Below are 16,424 nucleotides of genomic sequence, written 5' to 3' on the forward strand. Positions count from 1 at the left end.
ATACAATTATTTTTTGTATTTATCTCAGCAACAAAGCACCTGAGCAGCTGAAAATTGTGATGAAAACATCAGGCAAACACAAATTCAACCAAAAAATGTGATTGCAATGCACTATTCGTAAGAATTACTCTCATTATCTCATCTGCATATTCTGACATTGACATTAGAGCCTGGCTGAAATAAATGACTATAAGGCAGCAAGAATCATTCATTCTTCCAAATGATGATTGATTTCCAAGAAATACTTGGGCAATGGGAGCATATATGAAGTAAAAGACTAAAATTTATATTGAATTATAATTTGAAAGATAATTTTTATAAGAGTATGTACTGTTGGTATTTAACATCTGATAAATTATCAAAGAGATAAGAGAGTATGCCAAATCTATGATGGAAGTGTAAACAATTTGAAAGTATGTTGGACCAGGGGTGGGCTGCTATGGGTTCGTAGGGGTTCAGGAGCACCTCTAGCTAAGTTTCTGTGCAGTTCGGAGAACCCCCAAAACCTACTCTGGCTGGTCCTGCTTGCCCCGCCCCTCCCAGAAGTCCCCACACAGCTCCTTTTGGGTGCAGGTAAGTGCAAGGCGTGCACGGAGGCTCAGGGAGATGAAAAATGGGTCTACTGAAAGTTCGGGAAGGCCAGAAACGGGCCCTTTTCTGGCCTCCAAAGTGCCTCCGGCACCTGGGGAGGCTGTTTTCGCCCTCACGGAGGCTCGAGGAAAGCCTCCAGAGCCCTGGGAGTGCAAAAACATCCCCTTCGCCGCCATGGTGCAGGAGGCCGACTATGCCACGCCCACCATGGCCATGCCCACCCAGCAACCAGGCAGAGAACCCCTTGCTAAGGGGCTTTTGAAGCCCACCCCTGCGATGGACATGTAAAAAAATTAAGACTTATTGAAATTAGATATGTGTTTTAAGTTAGAGAATTATTGAATGCCCAATTGAAGCCAGAGGCTGTTCTTTTAGGTTTGATAGACAAACCTACTGAAAAAAATACTTGGAACTTTGTGCTTATATCTGTTAACAGCAGCAAAGCTTCCTGTGAGCAGAGATGGAAGGACTCATGTATACCCACAATGGCAGAATAGATGGTGAAATTAATAGATGGCAGAGATGGCTGCTTTAATTAAAGAAAAAAAAAACTTTGTTTAGCTTGTTTCTACTTGGAACCCACTTTTAGATTTTTGCTTGAATCTGAAAGAAATAAAATTTTACTCTCAAGTTTTAATGACAAATGAGTTTATGCTGATAGAAATACTATTTATTAATGCTTATTCTAGGGTTTTTTTTAATCTGTACTGAAGAAATTCAGAAGTTATATTTTCCCATAGCTTTTTTCTCTCTTTATGCCTGCACTCTCCTTATCCCTTTACCTTTTAAAAAAAAACACCTTTCCTTTGCTTTTTTGTGTTTTACATTTTTCTGAAATTTAATAAAAGTTTTATTTTTAAAAAAAAAGTAATCCCCAAGAAACACCAAGCTGTTCAAATGTTAGAGCTGGAATTTTGTAGCTCTCAGTTAATGTATTAGCAGAAACCTCTCCCTATTTTTCTAATTTAACAGAGACGGATTAGAAACACCAGGCATTAACAGTGCTTTCTTTAACTAACTCTACCACTCTTTCAACGTAAATAAAATACAAAATTCAGTTAGTTTAAATATTCACAGATCATGGGTCAGAAACTTTACATCAGGGTATATTGCTCTGAGGCACTTATCAAATTCAGGTAATAAAGGGCAGACTACCTTGACATTATATTATTTACAAAAATGTCTCTGAAAATAAAATGAAATAAAAAAACATTTACCTGACGTGCTTGCTAAGGTTAACTATTGGGCCTGGATGATTTAGAGATACATGCTGTCATAGGAGAGTCTAAGGAAATATCCCAAATTCAGATCCCTGCTTCCAGGTACAATTCATATTTCTGCCTCTAGTGAACTGCCAGATGCATCATAATCTGCAGCTGGTCTTTATAATCTAATCATTCATTCATAAAGACCAACTGCTCCTATTGGACAAATTGCTTACAATTTTTAATGCTGTTAGAATTAAGATTAAACCCTAATCCTGCAAAGCATGCTGATCACCATGTTTCTTTAACTTGCTTTGCCTTGTTCTCCATGCAACAGGTTTTAAAAGTTTGGATTTATTTTGATGTTATGAGAAATGAGCTTACTATGATGCTATGAAAACAGATAAATCTTATATTACACATTTCTCAGAGGAGTAACAGAGATTATTCTTAGTTTCTGACAAACTGAAATTACTACATCTTGAGGACCAAGAATATTAATCTGTTTCACTGATCTCTCTCTATTTAGGGTGAGGCTAAGATGGGTTCTTAAATGTATGCGTTCTGCTTCATCTTCTGTGTACAGAATACGATCCCTAAATCAGGAAATTCTTTAGAAGAAGGTCCACATATGCAGAAGACATGGTCACATATTCGATATGAATGCAAGTTTTGCATAATTCATGCTACTAATTAAAGAGATAGAAACCCCCCCCATCCAATCTTTGCTTCCAATCTACTTTGGGGGGGGGTGCATTCAAGTCAGTTTTGACCTCTGATGATTGCACGGACTAGTCCCAGCAGTTTTCTTGGCAAGATTTCAGAAGTGGTTTGCCATTGTCTCCTTCCTGAGGCCAAAAGAGAGTGACTGGCCCAAGAGGACACAGCTCGCTTCATGTCTAAATTGGAACTAGAACTTACAGACTCCCAGTTTCTATCTTGGTGCCTTAATCACTATACCAAACTGGTTCTCTTATTGCCTGCAAGAACATCAATGTTAAGGGCCTTAGTCTGGGAACCACTGCTAATTTCACACAACCAAAAATACAACACAGACTCACAGGCCATCCATGAAGTTTCCTTCATATCATTTACTTTGATGATCAGAATCACCTACAGACCTGAGCCCCACAAGGCATCACTCAGCCTTGGGATGTTTTTTGGGATACAGATAAGCTATCAATCAATAAATAAAAGGGCACCATCCATTCTATTGCTGGCAGGCTACATGCACAATGAATGAGCTCCTTTAAGGTTGTTTTTCTTTATCGTTAGACAGTGAAACGTGCAGGTCATTTCACTGATGTATACCAACTCTTTTTAAGGGAAGCTTGTCTGACTTAATAATTAGGCAGGTAGCAGAAGCAGCATACCATGGAATCCATGGTAGCTATTTGCCATGAAAGCCATATGCAGCGCCATGCAAAAAGAACAATTTAATATTCTGGGGTTACTTTTACAACCATTCTATGCTAGTGGTTTTTTTTTTTAATGGATCCCCTTCACCTGTATACAGGTAGTCCTCGATTTACCACAGCTCATTTATTGACCATTCGAAGGTACAATGCCACTAAAAAACCGACTTGTGACAATTTTTCACACTTATGACAATTGCACCATCCCCATGGTCATTTACATTTGGATACTACAATATGACAACTGGTTCATTTTTATGATAGTTGCAGCATCCCGGGGATCAGGCAATCATCTGTTGCATCCTTCTGACGAGCAAATTCAATGGGGAAGCCAGATTCACTTAACAAAAATGTCACTGGTTTAACAACTGCAATGATTCACTTAACAAATGTTGCAAGAAAAGTCGTAAAATGGGGCAAAACTCACTTAACAAATTTCTCACTTGGCAACATAAATTCTGGACTCAGTTGTGGTTGTAAGTCAAGGACTACCTGTAATATTATTTATTTATCAAGATTTTATTCAGAGGAGGCCTCATGAGGCCTTCTAATCTGTACATCTATGTATCTGGGATTTGTCCAACTCAAATGCTATTAATGCTTCCTATACAGCAGGATTTTAAAATTACTTTTCTGGATCACATGATTGCCTCTGTTAATGAAACTAAATGTTTCTTCTCTTTTCTATAGATTGCCCTATAAGAACATGCTAAACAACTGTTCTCAGCTTGATGTTCTTAATTGTGCTGAAATTAAAGGCCACACTAATTAAAGGCCTGGACCTGAGGGACATCACTCTGCAGAAAAGTCTCTTAAATTATGGTCCACAAAATAATTTTAAAAATAGCTTGTAATTGCTGTAACACAATGCATTTTTCTGCAGATACATAAAACATTGGAATGTTAAAAGTAGCATCTATTTTATTAAATGTTCCCCAGCCTTGCATAACATAGCAACCACAGGCCACACGCGGCCACCAAGGAAACTTGCCAGTGTTTTTTTGAAAGCTAACAAATCCAGTGCCAACAAATGGCTCTGCAACCTGGAAAGATACACCACTGCCTAGTTTTTCAGTCACTTCCAACCGAAAAGACAAACTGTTAAATGACACCAACACCTCCAGATGTCATTAAGACTGCCAGATTCAGCATCGCTGACACACCACTAGCTGCCAAACAGATGATTGGTGTGTCAGCAATTCTGACATGCAATTATTGATAGTGTATCAATGAGGTCCTTTTGCCTGTATGAGTTGTGCAGGTCTGATCTTACCTGATATTGACTGATTTTGCTTTCAGATCATTCCAACGTTGGTTCATGTCATCAATGCGATGTTGTAACAGTGCAGCCTCCTCAGAATTCCCCAAGGCTTTTACCATCTTCTGCCGGTTTCCATCAATGCTCTTGAAGATATCATTATGAGCATCAATTTCAGCCTGGATGTCCTAAGGAGAAAAAAAGGCCAGCTAATAAATCCAGAGACAATTGGTATTAGTCCTGTGCTCAGAAGAAGGAAATGAACCATTCAAAATCCTCACTGTCTAAATAAAAATGAGTATATCAAATTTACTACACTGGGACGATTTTAAAGAATGCATTTTTCCATTGTGATATGCTTCAGAAAATAAGTTACGCTGATTGTTAACTGTGGATAACTAAGGCTTTGTTCTGAAGCTTTCCTGTACTAAAAATAACATATATACCAAGATGCCACTATCATTATTGTTATTTATATCAAGGACTACAAAAGTTTCAGGAACCACAACTTTCCTACTATGAAAGTCAGTAAAGACAAATCCTAGGTGATTGCAATCCTCCACAAAGCATAGTGAGCTTCTAGAATCTTTCAGTGTCTTAAAAAAGACACTCTTACTTACGAAACAAATAACTTGTTTAAACCAAACCCAGAGATGTGGACTTCAGATCTGCATCCAACATACAATGAGAAAAAAAATAAATAAACTGCTGACATTGTTCTGTTATTTGGACTAAACAACTGGAAATGGTTGTAAAAATAAGTCTGGGGTCTAAAAATACAAAACTGCCACCTTCAGAGATATTTCAGGAAGATATACATTTATAATGCTGTTGAATGCTTTGTGAAAAATGCCTATATTTATACTTCAGACTTAATAATTATGTGGAACTCCCAGTCTCATTTTTCTCTAGTTTGCTTTTTGTATGTGTTAGAAAATGAGGAAGGAAAATCATTGTTTTTTTATCTTGCATCTCAGCAATCCATTAGCATACCTATAGAAACGAATCATACTTTCTTCTACTTTCCATTTTAAGACTACAACTTCTTGAACCCATAGCTTCATTAGAACTACTTCTTTTCCCTACAATCTTACATGCTGAAGAGCTTGAAACCTGGAACATGATTTCATGATTTGAGTCGACTTAAATGAAGACATGGCCTTTATATGTTCCAGAAATATAATGGAAGTTTTCAAGCTACAACCCTGATCCAGTATAGTATTCAAAATTAAGTAGCACAATTTAATTGTTTTTCTGTGTTTTGTTTTGTTTTGGTTTGGTTTACTGTACTATATTGTCTATATTTGCTCATATTTATATAACACTGTGATGTGTACAAACATAAAAATTATCTTTGAAGCTTTATTGTTAGGTCATGGAAATTCTATCCATTTACCAATTATATCCTGCAAAAGTTCAAGTAGCTCACATAGAATTCTGCCTTATTCATATCATCCCAATAACAACCCTATAACGATTGGGATGAGAGTGAGTGACTAGCCCAAAGTCACTCAGCAAGCTTCTGGCTAAGGATAAATTTAAATCTATCTTAGTCTCCCAATGGGCAGCAAAGGGTCTACTGGCTGCCAGAGGGAAAAAAATCCAGAAACTAGTGAATTGTGATTTCACTGAACTAGGGCTGCATAATATCTTGGTTTACGTAGGTAGAATCTGGCTAAAGATATAGATAGATAGATAGATAGATAGATAGATAGATAGATAGATAGATAGATAGATAGATAGATAGATAGATATTTTTCTTATTTCTTCGTAGGGTTTATGTGTGTTTTTCTTCTAGCCAGGTTTCCCTACGTAGGGAAAACCTTTGAAATGTTTTATGATATGCAACTCTCATCTCTAGAATGAGGAACGTCTGACTTTCAAAATAGTGTTTAACTATAGTTCCTAAAAATCTATGCCAGCATAACCAGTGATAAAGAATGTGGTAGTTGTAGATCAGGAACATCTGGAAGAACATATCATTCCTGTTCCAAAGGACAGAATTGCTCCTGAAACTACAAGCTATCAAAGAAGTTGGATAAATCCAGTTCTATGACTCCAAGGAATAGGGAAAGAGAAAGCTTTCATTTTTCATCGAAGAAACAAACAACATTGTAAGAAATATGCCATCACTGTTATTGGGGAAGTCGTTCAATATTTACGAAAAGATGTTTAAAGAGAACATACAAATCTGGAGAAAAACCATAGAGTTCCTATATATCTCCAAGGGATTATTCAGCAATGTTTACTAGAGAAATCTTTATAATATTACAAACATGTTTTTTTTTCTTGAGAGAAAACAATCTTGACTTCCCTAAAGACCTGATTCTTCCCTATTTCTACTCAGCATGTTTGGCTTTCCCAAGTGAGCTTTTACAAAGGAGTCCTAGAGAACAGCACTGCATCAAAAAAATATTATTATTATTATACACCCAACAGGCATTTAAAAATTCAGTGACTGTTCCTGTTCATTTGGGATATTATGAAATGCATCATTATCCTCAATGAGGAAAACAAAATAAATGAAATATGAGATAACTGAGAAACATAGAACGCTAAATCAAAATTATGGACTAAAATAAAATTTGGTTTATTAATTTTTTAGAAAAATTTAAGTCATCCAGAAAGACAACTGGCAGTGGCAGAATCAGGAAAATAAGTCTGGTCGCACTTGAACAACCCAAGATATTTCTACTGTAGAAAAATAAACTTTGTAATTGGAAGGGAATAAGTTAATGTCTATATTAAAATATCCTGTAGACCATGTATAGAATACTGCATATAGTTCTGATTACCACATCTAAAAAGGATATTGTAGAGCTAGAAAGGAACAACTAAAATGATACCGTGTTTCTCAGAAAATAAGACCGAGTCTTATTTTCTTTTAGACTTGAAAATAAGCACTTATTTTTGAGGAGGTCTTACTTTTTTTTGAGGTGCAGCAGGCCAGACTCAATGAGCTGGACACGCCATGGATGCACCGTCGCCTCCATTCTGAATCTTCAGCGTTCGGAATGGAGGCTTTTTGGCGAACAAGAGGAAAATGGAGAGGGTAATTTTCCTGCCTGCCATCCTTCCCTCAGTCTGTGCTGAGCTTGAGGAATGGATGACAGACAGGAAAATCTCCCTCCCATTTTCCTCCCGTGAGCCTCCCAAAAAGAGGGAAAAAGCAAAGCAGCTGCCCGTGGAGCTGCTGGCTTTGGGGAAATGGCCCAACAAGCAGAAGTGCTGCGCCCAGAAAGAGAAGAGCAAAAGCAGTATTTGCGCTGCCCCAAGGGGCCAGCGGCCTGTCCCTGCAGCCAGACAGTTGGGCACCCCGCCCCCACACTGTCACTCATGCTGGCCACAACCATCCCTCCTGGGCTTACTTTTGGGGTAGAGGTAATATTAGGCCCACCCCCCAAAAAATTAAGGTTCGGCTTATTATTGGGGGGGGTTGTGTTTTCAGAGAAACATGGTAGTTAGGCCAGAATAGTTTCCTTATAGGAAAGATAATTGATCTTTTTTAAAGTGAAAACAGGAAAGGGAAGATAAAAAAAAATACATAAAATCATGGATAGTATGCAATGTGTCACTAGAAAAAAGTTCTTATTTCATACAATATTAAAATTCAGGATAATCAATTAAATCTCAGTGTGAAGAGACTCAAGAACAACAAAAGGAAGTATCTCTTTACACAATGCATAATTTATCTTGAATTTTAGTGCCATTAGGTGTGGTGATGGACATCACTTTATATAGTTCTGAAGGGGACATATCATATCCATAGTGACCAGGTGACATTTCAGAATTTTTGATAAATATTCAGAACAGATTGAAATGACTCATATATCAGTCATATAAATGCAGCTGTAAAAATGTTTGTTATCCCTTGAAAAATGAGGCAGAAACAGGTACACTTAATACTGCGCCAATATTTCAGACTGAAAGAGAAATAATATGCATTTTTGCTTCTCATCCCAAGGTAGGTAGGAAAGCAGTAATATTGCATAATTATTTTTGTTTTATTTTTTCAATGCCTAGTTATCTAGGAGAGGTTCTGTTTATACGAGTGCATGCTCTACAGCATGGATTACTAAACTTTAAAAAAAACTAATTCTATCATAACATTGATTTTATACAGTTATTACTTTTTACACTGCGGCCATCTCTTTCATAACGCCTAATGGAAAAATAAAATAAAGCTATTTCAGAAAACAAGCAGTCTTTTATTCTCAGTAGTACGACAGGAAAAGGCTCCAAATCTCAGTGGGACCATAATTTATAAATACATTATGTTATTCACTCAACAAGGCTTTTTTCAAAAACAAAAATGGAATGAAACTTACAAATCAGTTAGTGAAAGGCTGCAAATTGGAAGAATGACTCATACTGTATTTGCAAAATATGATAGAAATTTTTTTATTGGAGTGCAATTTATAAAATCTGCATAAAACAAAGACCCTATATAGATTATAACAGATTATAGTTCATGTCATAGAGAGTTTTTGAAAAACTGGAGGCAGAAGATGATAGGGGAAGAGGACAGGAATCTAACCAATTCTCATACTCCTCAAAAAATAAGTAAATTTGCTATTTTACTTTTTTTTTCAATTAAAATAACTGCTGTATTGAAAAGTTGCAGTTATATCACATTTTTCTGCTTTTGTATCTAAGACACCATGCATACAATGTACCCAAGAAGCATAAAAATTCTTTTTAAAAAACCAAATCATGAAATGTAATATAGTTATAAAATAAAACAATGCCAAGCACTGTTATCAATTAAAAATTCCATTCCATTCCATTCCATTCCATTATATTCAGACATGTAAAGAATTAAAGGAAAATCTAGCCTTTCAACAGTTATCTGGTTTTGGATTGGGGGAAGGGGAGAGGCTTTTAAACGGACCATCACCATTTTAGTGTTTTGCCTTTTCTGCTATCAAAACTGTCCTGCATATAAAACCGGCTTGAAGATCAAGGAATTGCACAGCAAGCTGAATGTTAGAAACAATACACAATTTATTTTCTTTAATACACTGTGATCAAAGTTGCATGACTTTGTGTTTTGTGCGCATCTCTGCATGAGATCCTAGGCTGAAGAAATGACTTCAAAAGTACTTTATTCATTTTGTCTTATTTTCTCCTTTCTCCTTTTGTCTTTTTATTTCCATCTGTTCTTTGGCCTAGATAGACATAATAAAAGCTTGAAATGAAAGAAAGAAAGAAAGAAAGAAAAAGAAAGAAAAAGAAAGGAAGGAAGCAAGGAAGGAAGGAAGGAAGGAAGGAAGGAAGGAAGGAAGAAAGAAAGAAAGAAAGAAAGAAAGAAAGAAAGAAAGACGGTGGGAGGGAGGGAGGGAGGGAGGGAGGGAAATATTCTTTCTGAGAAAGGGGCCAACCTTTTATACCTAACTTCCAATTCAGTCAAGTTTTGAAGGAAGGAGAACTGCCACTTACTGTATCTTTCCCTCATAAGCTGGTGTCACAGAAGGGGTTTCCTTGAGTAAACTGGCCAGTGGCAGCATTTGTTCAGAGTTGGCTCTTCTGATGGTGGTAGGTGTTAAGACCTCTCCATGGAAGCCAGTAGGGCCCAATCCACTACATCGTAGGCCACAGAGTCAAGCAATCTGCATATTGCTATGGAAAACGGCTTACCTAGCCTCAAATCAAAGTAAACTGTGATAATATTTTAACTCCCAAAAAGGTGTTTTATCTTTCTTTCCAGATAGTCTTTGACTTACAACAATGGTTCAAATTTACAATGGTCTTGGAAAAAAGTGATTTACAGCCTGTTCTCACTTACCACTATTGTACTATCCCTGAAATCATATGGTTGAAATTTGGGTGCTTGGCAACCAGCTTGCACTTATGACCAGCTGTAACATCCTGCAATTATATGATTTAATTTGCAGCCTTCCCAGCTGTTGAAAATTGGGGAAACTAGATTCACTTAATTACCATATGATTTACTTATCAACCATAATAAAAAATGGTTGCAAAATTGGGTCTAGTCAACTGAAGACTTGCTTATGGTGGGAATTCTGCACTAACTTATGATGGGAATTCTGGTCACAACTGTGGTCATAAGTTGAGAATTCCCCTCCTTCTCTCATATCCTTAAAATATCTTAGAATTAAACCAGGTTCATTAGCTACTTGATTTTAACTAGAAAAGGTTCAGGGAATCAATGCAAATTATGCCTGTAACATCCAGCCATCCAGTTAGTTTCTAACCTTATATAAAGCCACATGCATAGAATTCAAAGACAGATCAACTCATTAAGATACCAGCAAGCCAGAGAAGTTGCTAGAGTTCATTATTTTGTCAGGATGGTAAAGCTATGTCTGAAGACTTCTATAGCTAAGTCTGAAAATATAAACAGCGCTCTGGCAGGAGCAGAGGGACTATAGACAGAATTGCATCAGTAACCAGATGTAAGCCTTTTATCATCTGAGACAGCAAACAACATTTCATGATACATGCCTCTCCCCAGCTAGTCTTTTATGTTCCCTGGGCTATGCTACATTTTCATTTTGGCCTCGATGTTAACACTTCATTGCTTCTTTTGAGTTCTGCATAGGTACTTTGCTTTGTTGGTGTAAAGAACATCCAGGCCACAGACACAACTATGTTGACATTTTCTATGGAATTCCTGCTCTTAAACACAATTCTGTTCCTTTCTGTCAATTCTTCTGATTATTTCTTGCAAGTATTTAAATTGTTGCTATCCCTAATCCAAACGTAAAACTATCTCTGATGCATTTTGTCAGGAGATGTAGCAGTTAAATTTTTCAGTTTCTCTCAATCCCAGATAGTGCCTATAACCCAAATTCTAAGGAAGTAACATGAAAAGAAATGCAAAAAATTCATCATTATTTTCGCAGAGCCAAACACAGTCAGAAAACTGTTAAACAGAAAATTTTTGAAATCTTAAGCACACCACTCAGATACTGATGAGATAGCTAAAGCTATAACACGCTGATTAGAGAGTAATAGCAAGCTGAGAGAAAGGGGAGAAGAAAACTTCAAGTTGAACTTTTGTATAATAAAAGTAGAGTATAAAAGACTTGCAGTCTGCCCAACTTTATTCTTATTTATTAATATATTTGTTTTAAATACTTTTTCTCTAGTGAATACAAAAAAAAAACAAACCCAGAATATGACATTGGACATATAAGTCAACATTAATATTAATTCATAAATTGTAATACATATTAAAAGCATGGTATAAAGAGATTTACAGATTTTCTAGAGGAAAATAAAAGGCACATAGCAATTCCAAAAGGAAATAATCTAGGAGCAACATAGGAGAAAATCCTCTCCCTTTGTATTCCAGCTGATAACCAACCTGCTTCTTGCTTTTAGCTTCCCAGTAAACCAAGGGGCTAAATTGGCTTAAGAACCATAATGTCAACCATTCTTTACTTAGACCAAGGATGTCAAACTGGCGGCCCACAGGCCCAGATGGGTCATGAGCAGGCCATGCCCACCCCAGCTCCGTGAATGGGAAAAATGTCCCAAAATGTCATGTGACAAGAACATGATGCACCGAGTTTGACACCCATGACTTAGACTATTTTAACCATTTCTCGATCCCTACTAAGGCTTATACCAGTTTTCAGTTTAAACTAATAATAGAATTATCTATTTTTGACAACAGAGCCATACAGGACTCTTCTGCTTTCAGAACTCCATCTTATTTGAACAGAATATTAAATCCAATAATAGATTAAATCCAATCTATGCCCTGCTGTATGTATGGGGCCAGATACTAGTTGGGACCTCCTTCATAAAGGATGTAAAGCCATTCCTGATTTGGCTACTTACTGTGGACAATGAAATCTCCCAAGACAAGAATTTAGGATAATCCATTGTCATGTTTGAGATCACTCTGGCTAGCTCAGGAAGTTAAACATAAAGCCCAAAGGTGCTTTTTCTAAACGGCAACTAGACTTCCTTGGTTTTTTCCTTTGAAAATGTTTCACTTCTCATCCAAGAACCTTCTTCAAAACTAGAATTCAGTTTAGTTCTTCAGAATTGAACAAGCTTCTTGGATAGAAGCAAAACAAAGGAAAAAAAACCAAGTAAGTCGTCTTTTTGGGGGGGGGGGAAGCACCTTTGGGACAATCTGGATGATTTAGAATCTCCATAGATATTTGAGCATTGACATATTTAAATGTTTAATAAACATTTATTAATTTTATTAATTTAATTAAATGTTTTAAATTAAATTAATGAAAAGTTAAATAAACATTTACATATTTAAATACAGATATTTAAATATAAAGCAGCATAAGTGACAATACACCAATAGTATTTCCTCACTATCATGATATATTAGAATATGCATACACTTCTGGATGGAATATCTGATCAAAAAGATGAAACTCCTGTAGAATACAACTGCTCCCTCCACATAGACAGTTAGGAGAGATGGTTTTTGGTTGATTAATCAAGTTATTTTTGACTCCTAGCAATCACATAGTTTTTCTCCAAGTCTTCCAAATCTCCCAACAGTGCACTGCTGTAAATGTTGATGGCTATCTTCTTCTTTTTCCTTCCTCCTTTCCCGGCATTAGAGCCTTTTATAGAGAGCTGGGCCTCTGTATAATGTGTCTCCAGTAGGGTAATTTTAGGCTGGTTATCTGGCCTTAAATGAAAACTCTGGGACTTATTAACGCTTGTCATCCAGAATTGGATAGTAGATGTCTTACCAGCAACTGATTTCACATTAAAGTGCAAGAATTTAAGGTTGGAGGAACCATTAGTGGTTGTTGCCTGAAAGGGAAAAAAACAGCCATTGTTCTGCCTTCCCTTCCCTATAAAACAAGGTCTTTCCCATCCATCACTTCTTCAGTGTTCACTCTGGAACACTTTTTCATTCTGCAATGTCCTCCTTTTTGTGATGTATCTTTTAAAAATAGGCTACAATCAATCACTGTCCAAAATTCTGCCCTGCCACAGTTTCCTGCTACCTAAATTAAAAGTGGGGTAGGTACCTCTAGTCCCGAGGCTTCTCAAAGTGGTAACCCCTTTTCCATTTGATTCTTCAGGAATCACCCAACATTGGTATTCCTTTTAAGGCCCAGTCCAAGGAACTCAACAGAAAGCATATGACCTCTGTGACCTAAATCAACAGAAAGCATATGACCTCTGTGAAAAGACACAATCTAAAGCCCCATCTTGCAAGGAAGCTGTTTTTACAAGTAGCAAAGAAGAAGGATAGGAAACTAAACAACACAGAAAACTTTCTCCATTACGGTTCATCTGTCTGATAGTGTTCCCAGAGTGGTACCCGTGTGACAAATATAAATACATCAGAATGACTTATTTATGGAAATGGACTCAATCTAGTTTTGTATTTCTAAAAGATCGTTACTGGTATGTTACATTAGTTAAATGACTGGGAAAAAAATAAATACTGAGAGCTGCACAATTGCATCAACTGCGCTTTGCTTGTATACTCATTTAATCAATGCCCCGGTACATAAAGCATATGCCAAAGGGGACATAATTTTGCAATAAAGAGAAAACATGAAATAAAAACTGCAGGAAATGGTGCATACACCAATTCAAAAAATAATTTTAATTAAATCCAAAGATCTATGGAGCAGAATACCTTTAGAATGATAAAGAGAAGGCAACCAAACAAATTCAGTTACCAAAATTTAACAAGATACCTTTAACAGACAGATAAGCATAGAAAGCTGATAAAACTAAAGACCATAAAATAATCGATCATTTTTAGGCTAACTTTGTATGTGGGGCACTATTTTACCTTTTTGCCTACAAGAGATTTTTTTTTTTTTAAAGTGGGATGCTCTTTTCAAAGAAGCTGAAAGAACAATCTCCAGAAAACAATCACAATCAAATGGAATTGCTTTCTTCCAGACAGCTGTAATCAGAAGAATCTACATTTGGTCACTGCTAACAGGGACTTGCTGTCAATGATAAAACAAAAAACAAAAAACTTTAGCTTTTGTAGGACAGGCCAGACAGCGTGCTGCACTTTGAATTGAATACTTTAGTTATAGTTCCTGCTATAAATCAACTCCAATTTCACCTCACAATGTCAAATTATCCAGCTTCCAGTGTAGCAGGAGGAAGAGCACAAATGGCTAGTTTGCACTCAAAAGGGAGTAAGAGAGAAATGAATTATAATACAACAGAGGATCCAGTTCAAAACACAGCTATGACTTTCAAATTGCTCATGCATCTGTGTCTTATGTTTCTATATGGGTAGCTCTGTAAACTTCTCTGGGGATGTGTTCAGTAGTAATGCATTTATTTCTGTGTAACTTTTTCGTGAATCACAAGCTAAGATAATATGGAGGATTTTTTCAGATTTTTTTTTTATCTCACATCTTTATCATTTTTTATCACCAACTCAAGGCGGTGAACATATCTAATACTCCTTCCTCACCCCATTTTTCCCATAACAACAATAATCCTGTGAAGTGAATTGGGCTAAGAGAAAGATATTACACGTACCTACATTCATATTCATACACTCCTATACGCACATGTGTATAAGAGAGAAATAAATATGTAGAACAGGTGAAGCAGGTGAAAAATTACAAATAAATTATTACCTTTAACAAAGAAATGGGGGTCGAGTGTGACACAATCTGCTGAAATTACATGTTCCCATGTGATAAGATACTTAGTCAAAGTTTAATCCACAAGTATAATATTAAATCCATCATGAATTGTAGCTCAACTGTTTTGTGATGAAATCTGCTTTTATAATTCCTGTGCTGTAACTGCTGGTAAATCAAGAACAACTATCAAACAAAGAAAAGAGAAGCACCCAAATGGTGTACAGATTAGTGAATCTGAGGGGCTAGAATTTTTTTTAAAAGGTTCCAGTTTCATAAAAGTGTAACAAAATGTTACTTTCCCTAAGGATAGCTATAGTTGCCTAACACAACTAGAACTAGGAAGTTGTAAGGGTCTCATTGAGAGAGGGAATGGCTCCAGCCCTTTAAGGCAGTGATAAGGATGTCCCTAAAGCAGTGTTTCTCAAACTTGGTAGCTTGAAGATGGGTGGACTTCAACTCCCAGAATCCCCCAGCCAGCAGCGCTTCAAGCTTCCAAGGTTGAGAAACACTGCCCTAAAGAAAGCAAACATGGACCCAGAGGATGAAAAGAGCTAAATAATCAATACCCCATCTCTATAAGGGAAAGAGCCTTTTCTTGACTGTATCCCATTTATGGAATGCAGAGGAGAGGAGAGGAGAGGAGAGGAGAGGAGAGGAGAGGAGAGGAGAGGAGAGGAGAGGAGAGGAGAGGAGAGGAGAGGAGAAGGTTAGGATAGACTAGATGGGTGAAACCTGGGTGAAATGCTCCAAGTTCGGACCGGATTGGCCAATCCGTTAGCGATGGCAGCAGGTAGTTCTGAAAACCGGTAGCAAAAATCCCTCTCCTCCCCCCCCCCCCCGCCTATGCCCACCCAATTGCCCAGTCGCCCACTTTCCCGCTTGGCCGTTTGCTGCTTCTTTCCGGCTCGCTGGCTTTTCCGGCCTTGCTTCGTCTGCTGCAATCCCTGCAATCAATTGCATCAGCTAGCAACTGAATCTGCCTGCCTGCAATCAATCTCATCGGTGAGCAACTGAATCTGCCTGCCTTGTGCCTTCAATTGGGTAAGTAACTGGGTTGGTTTTTTTTTGGGGGGGAAGCTTTAAAAAAAGTAGTTAATTGGGGGTTTTTTTAGGAATTTTTCTTTTAGACATAGCAATTTAAAGTTAAGGAAGTTTTAAATTTAGCTGCTTTTATCTAAAAATATTTTAAAAAGTAAAATAATAAAATAAAATATTTGTGCAGCTTTCTGAGATTTAGTGTGTTTTTGTAGTGTTTCACTCTAACTACACAAACACACAAAATCTCACAAAGCTGTATGTGGCATTTTGTGTGGAAAAAGTATGAAACTTGCTTTTTGAGCTTTTTGTGGCTGTGTGAGGTTCCTGCTTGTTG

At 37.0% G+C, this 16,424-nt stretch overlaps 1 protein-coding gene across 1 annotated transcript in view; it reads right to left on the reverse strand.

Moving 5' to 3' along the window:
- The window catches only part of UTRN (utrophin), a 358,125-nt gene that overhangs the window by 114,752 nt on the left and 226,949 nt on the right, over nucleotides 1-16,424 (reverse strand). The window contains exon 53 of the mRNA XM_070932667.1: nucleotides 4,485-4,657. Within this exon, the coding sequence (XP_070788768.1) occupies nucleotides 4,485-4,657 (173 nt within the window). The remainder of the gene's footprint in view (nucleotides 1-4,484; nucleotides 4,658-16,424) is intronic.

This window comes from Pituophis catenifer, unplaced genomic scaffold, assembly GCF_029215685.1.
Source record: "Pituophis catenifer annectens isolate HBS135680 unplaced genomic scaffold, rPitCat1.0.hap2 SCAF_1, whole genome shotgun sequence".
NCBI lineage: Eukaryota > Metazoa > Chordata > Lepidosauria > Squamata > Colubridae > Pituophis > Pituophis catenifer.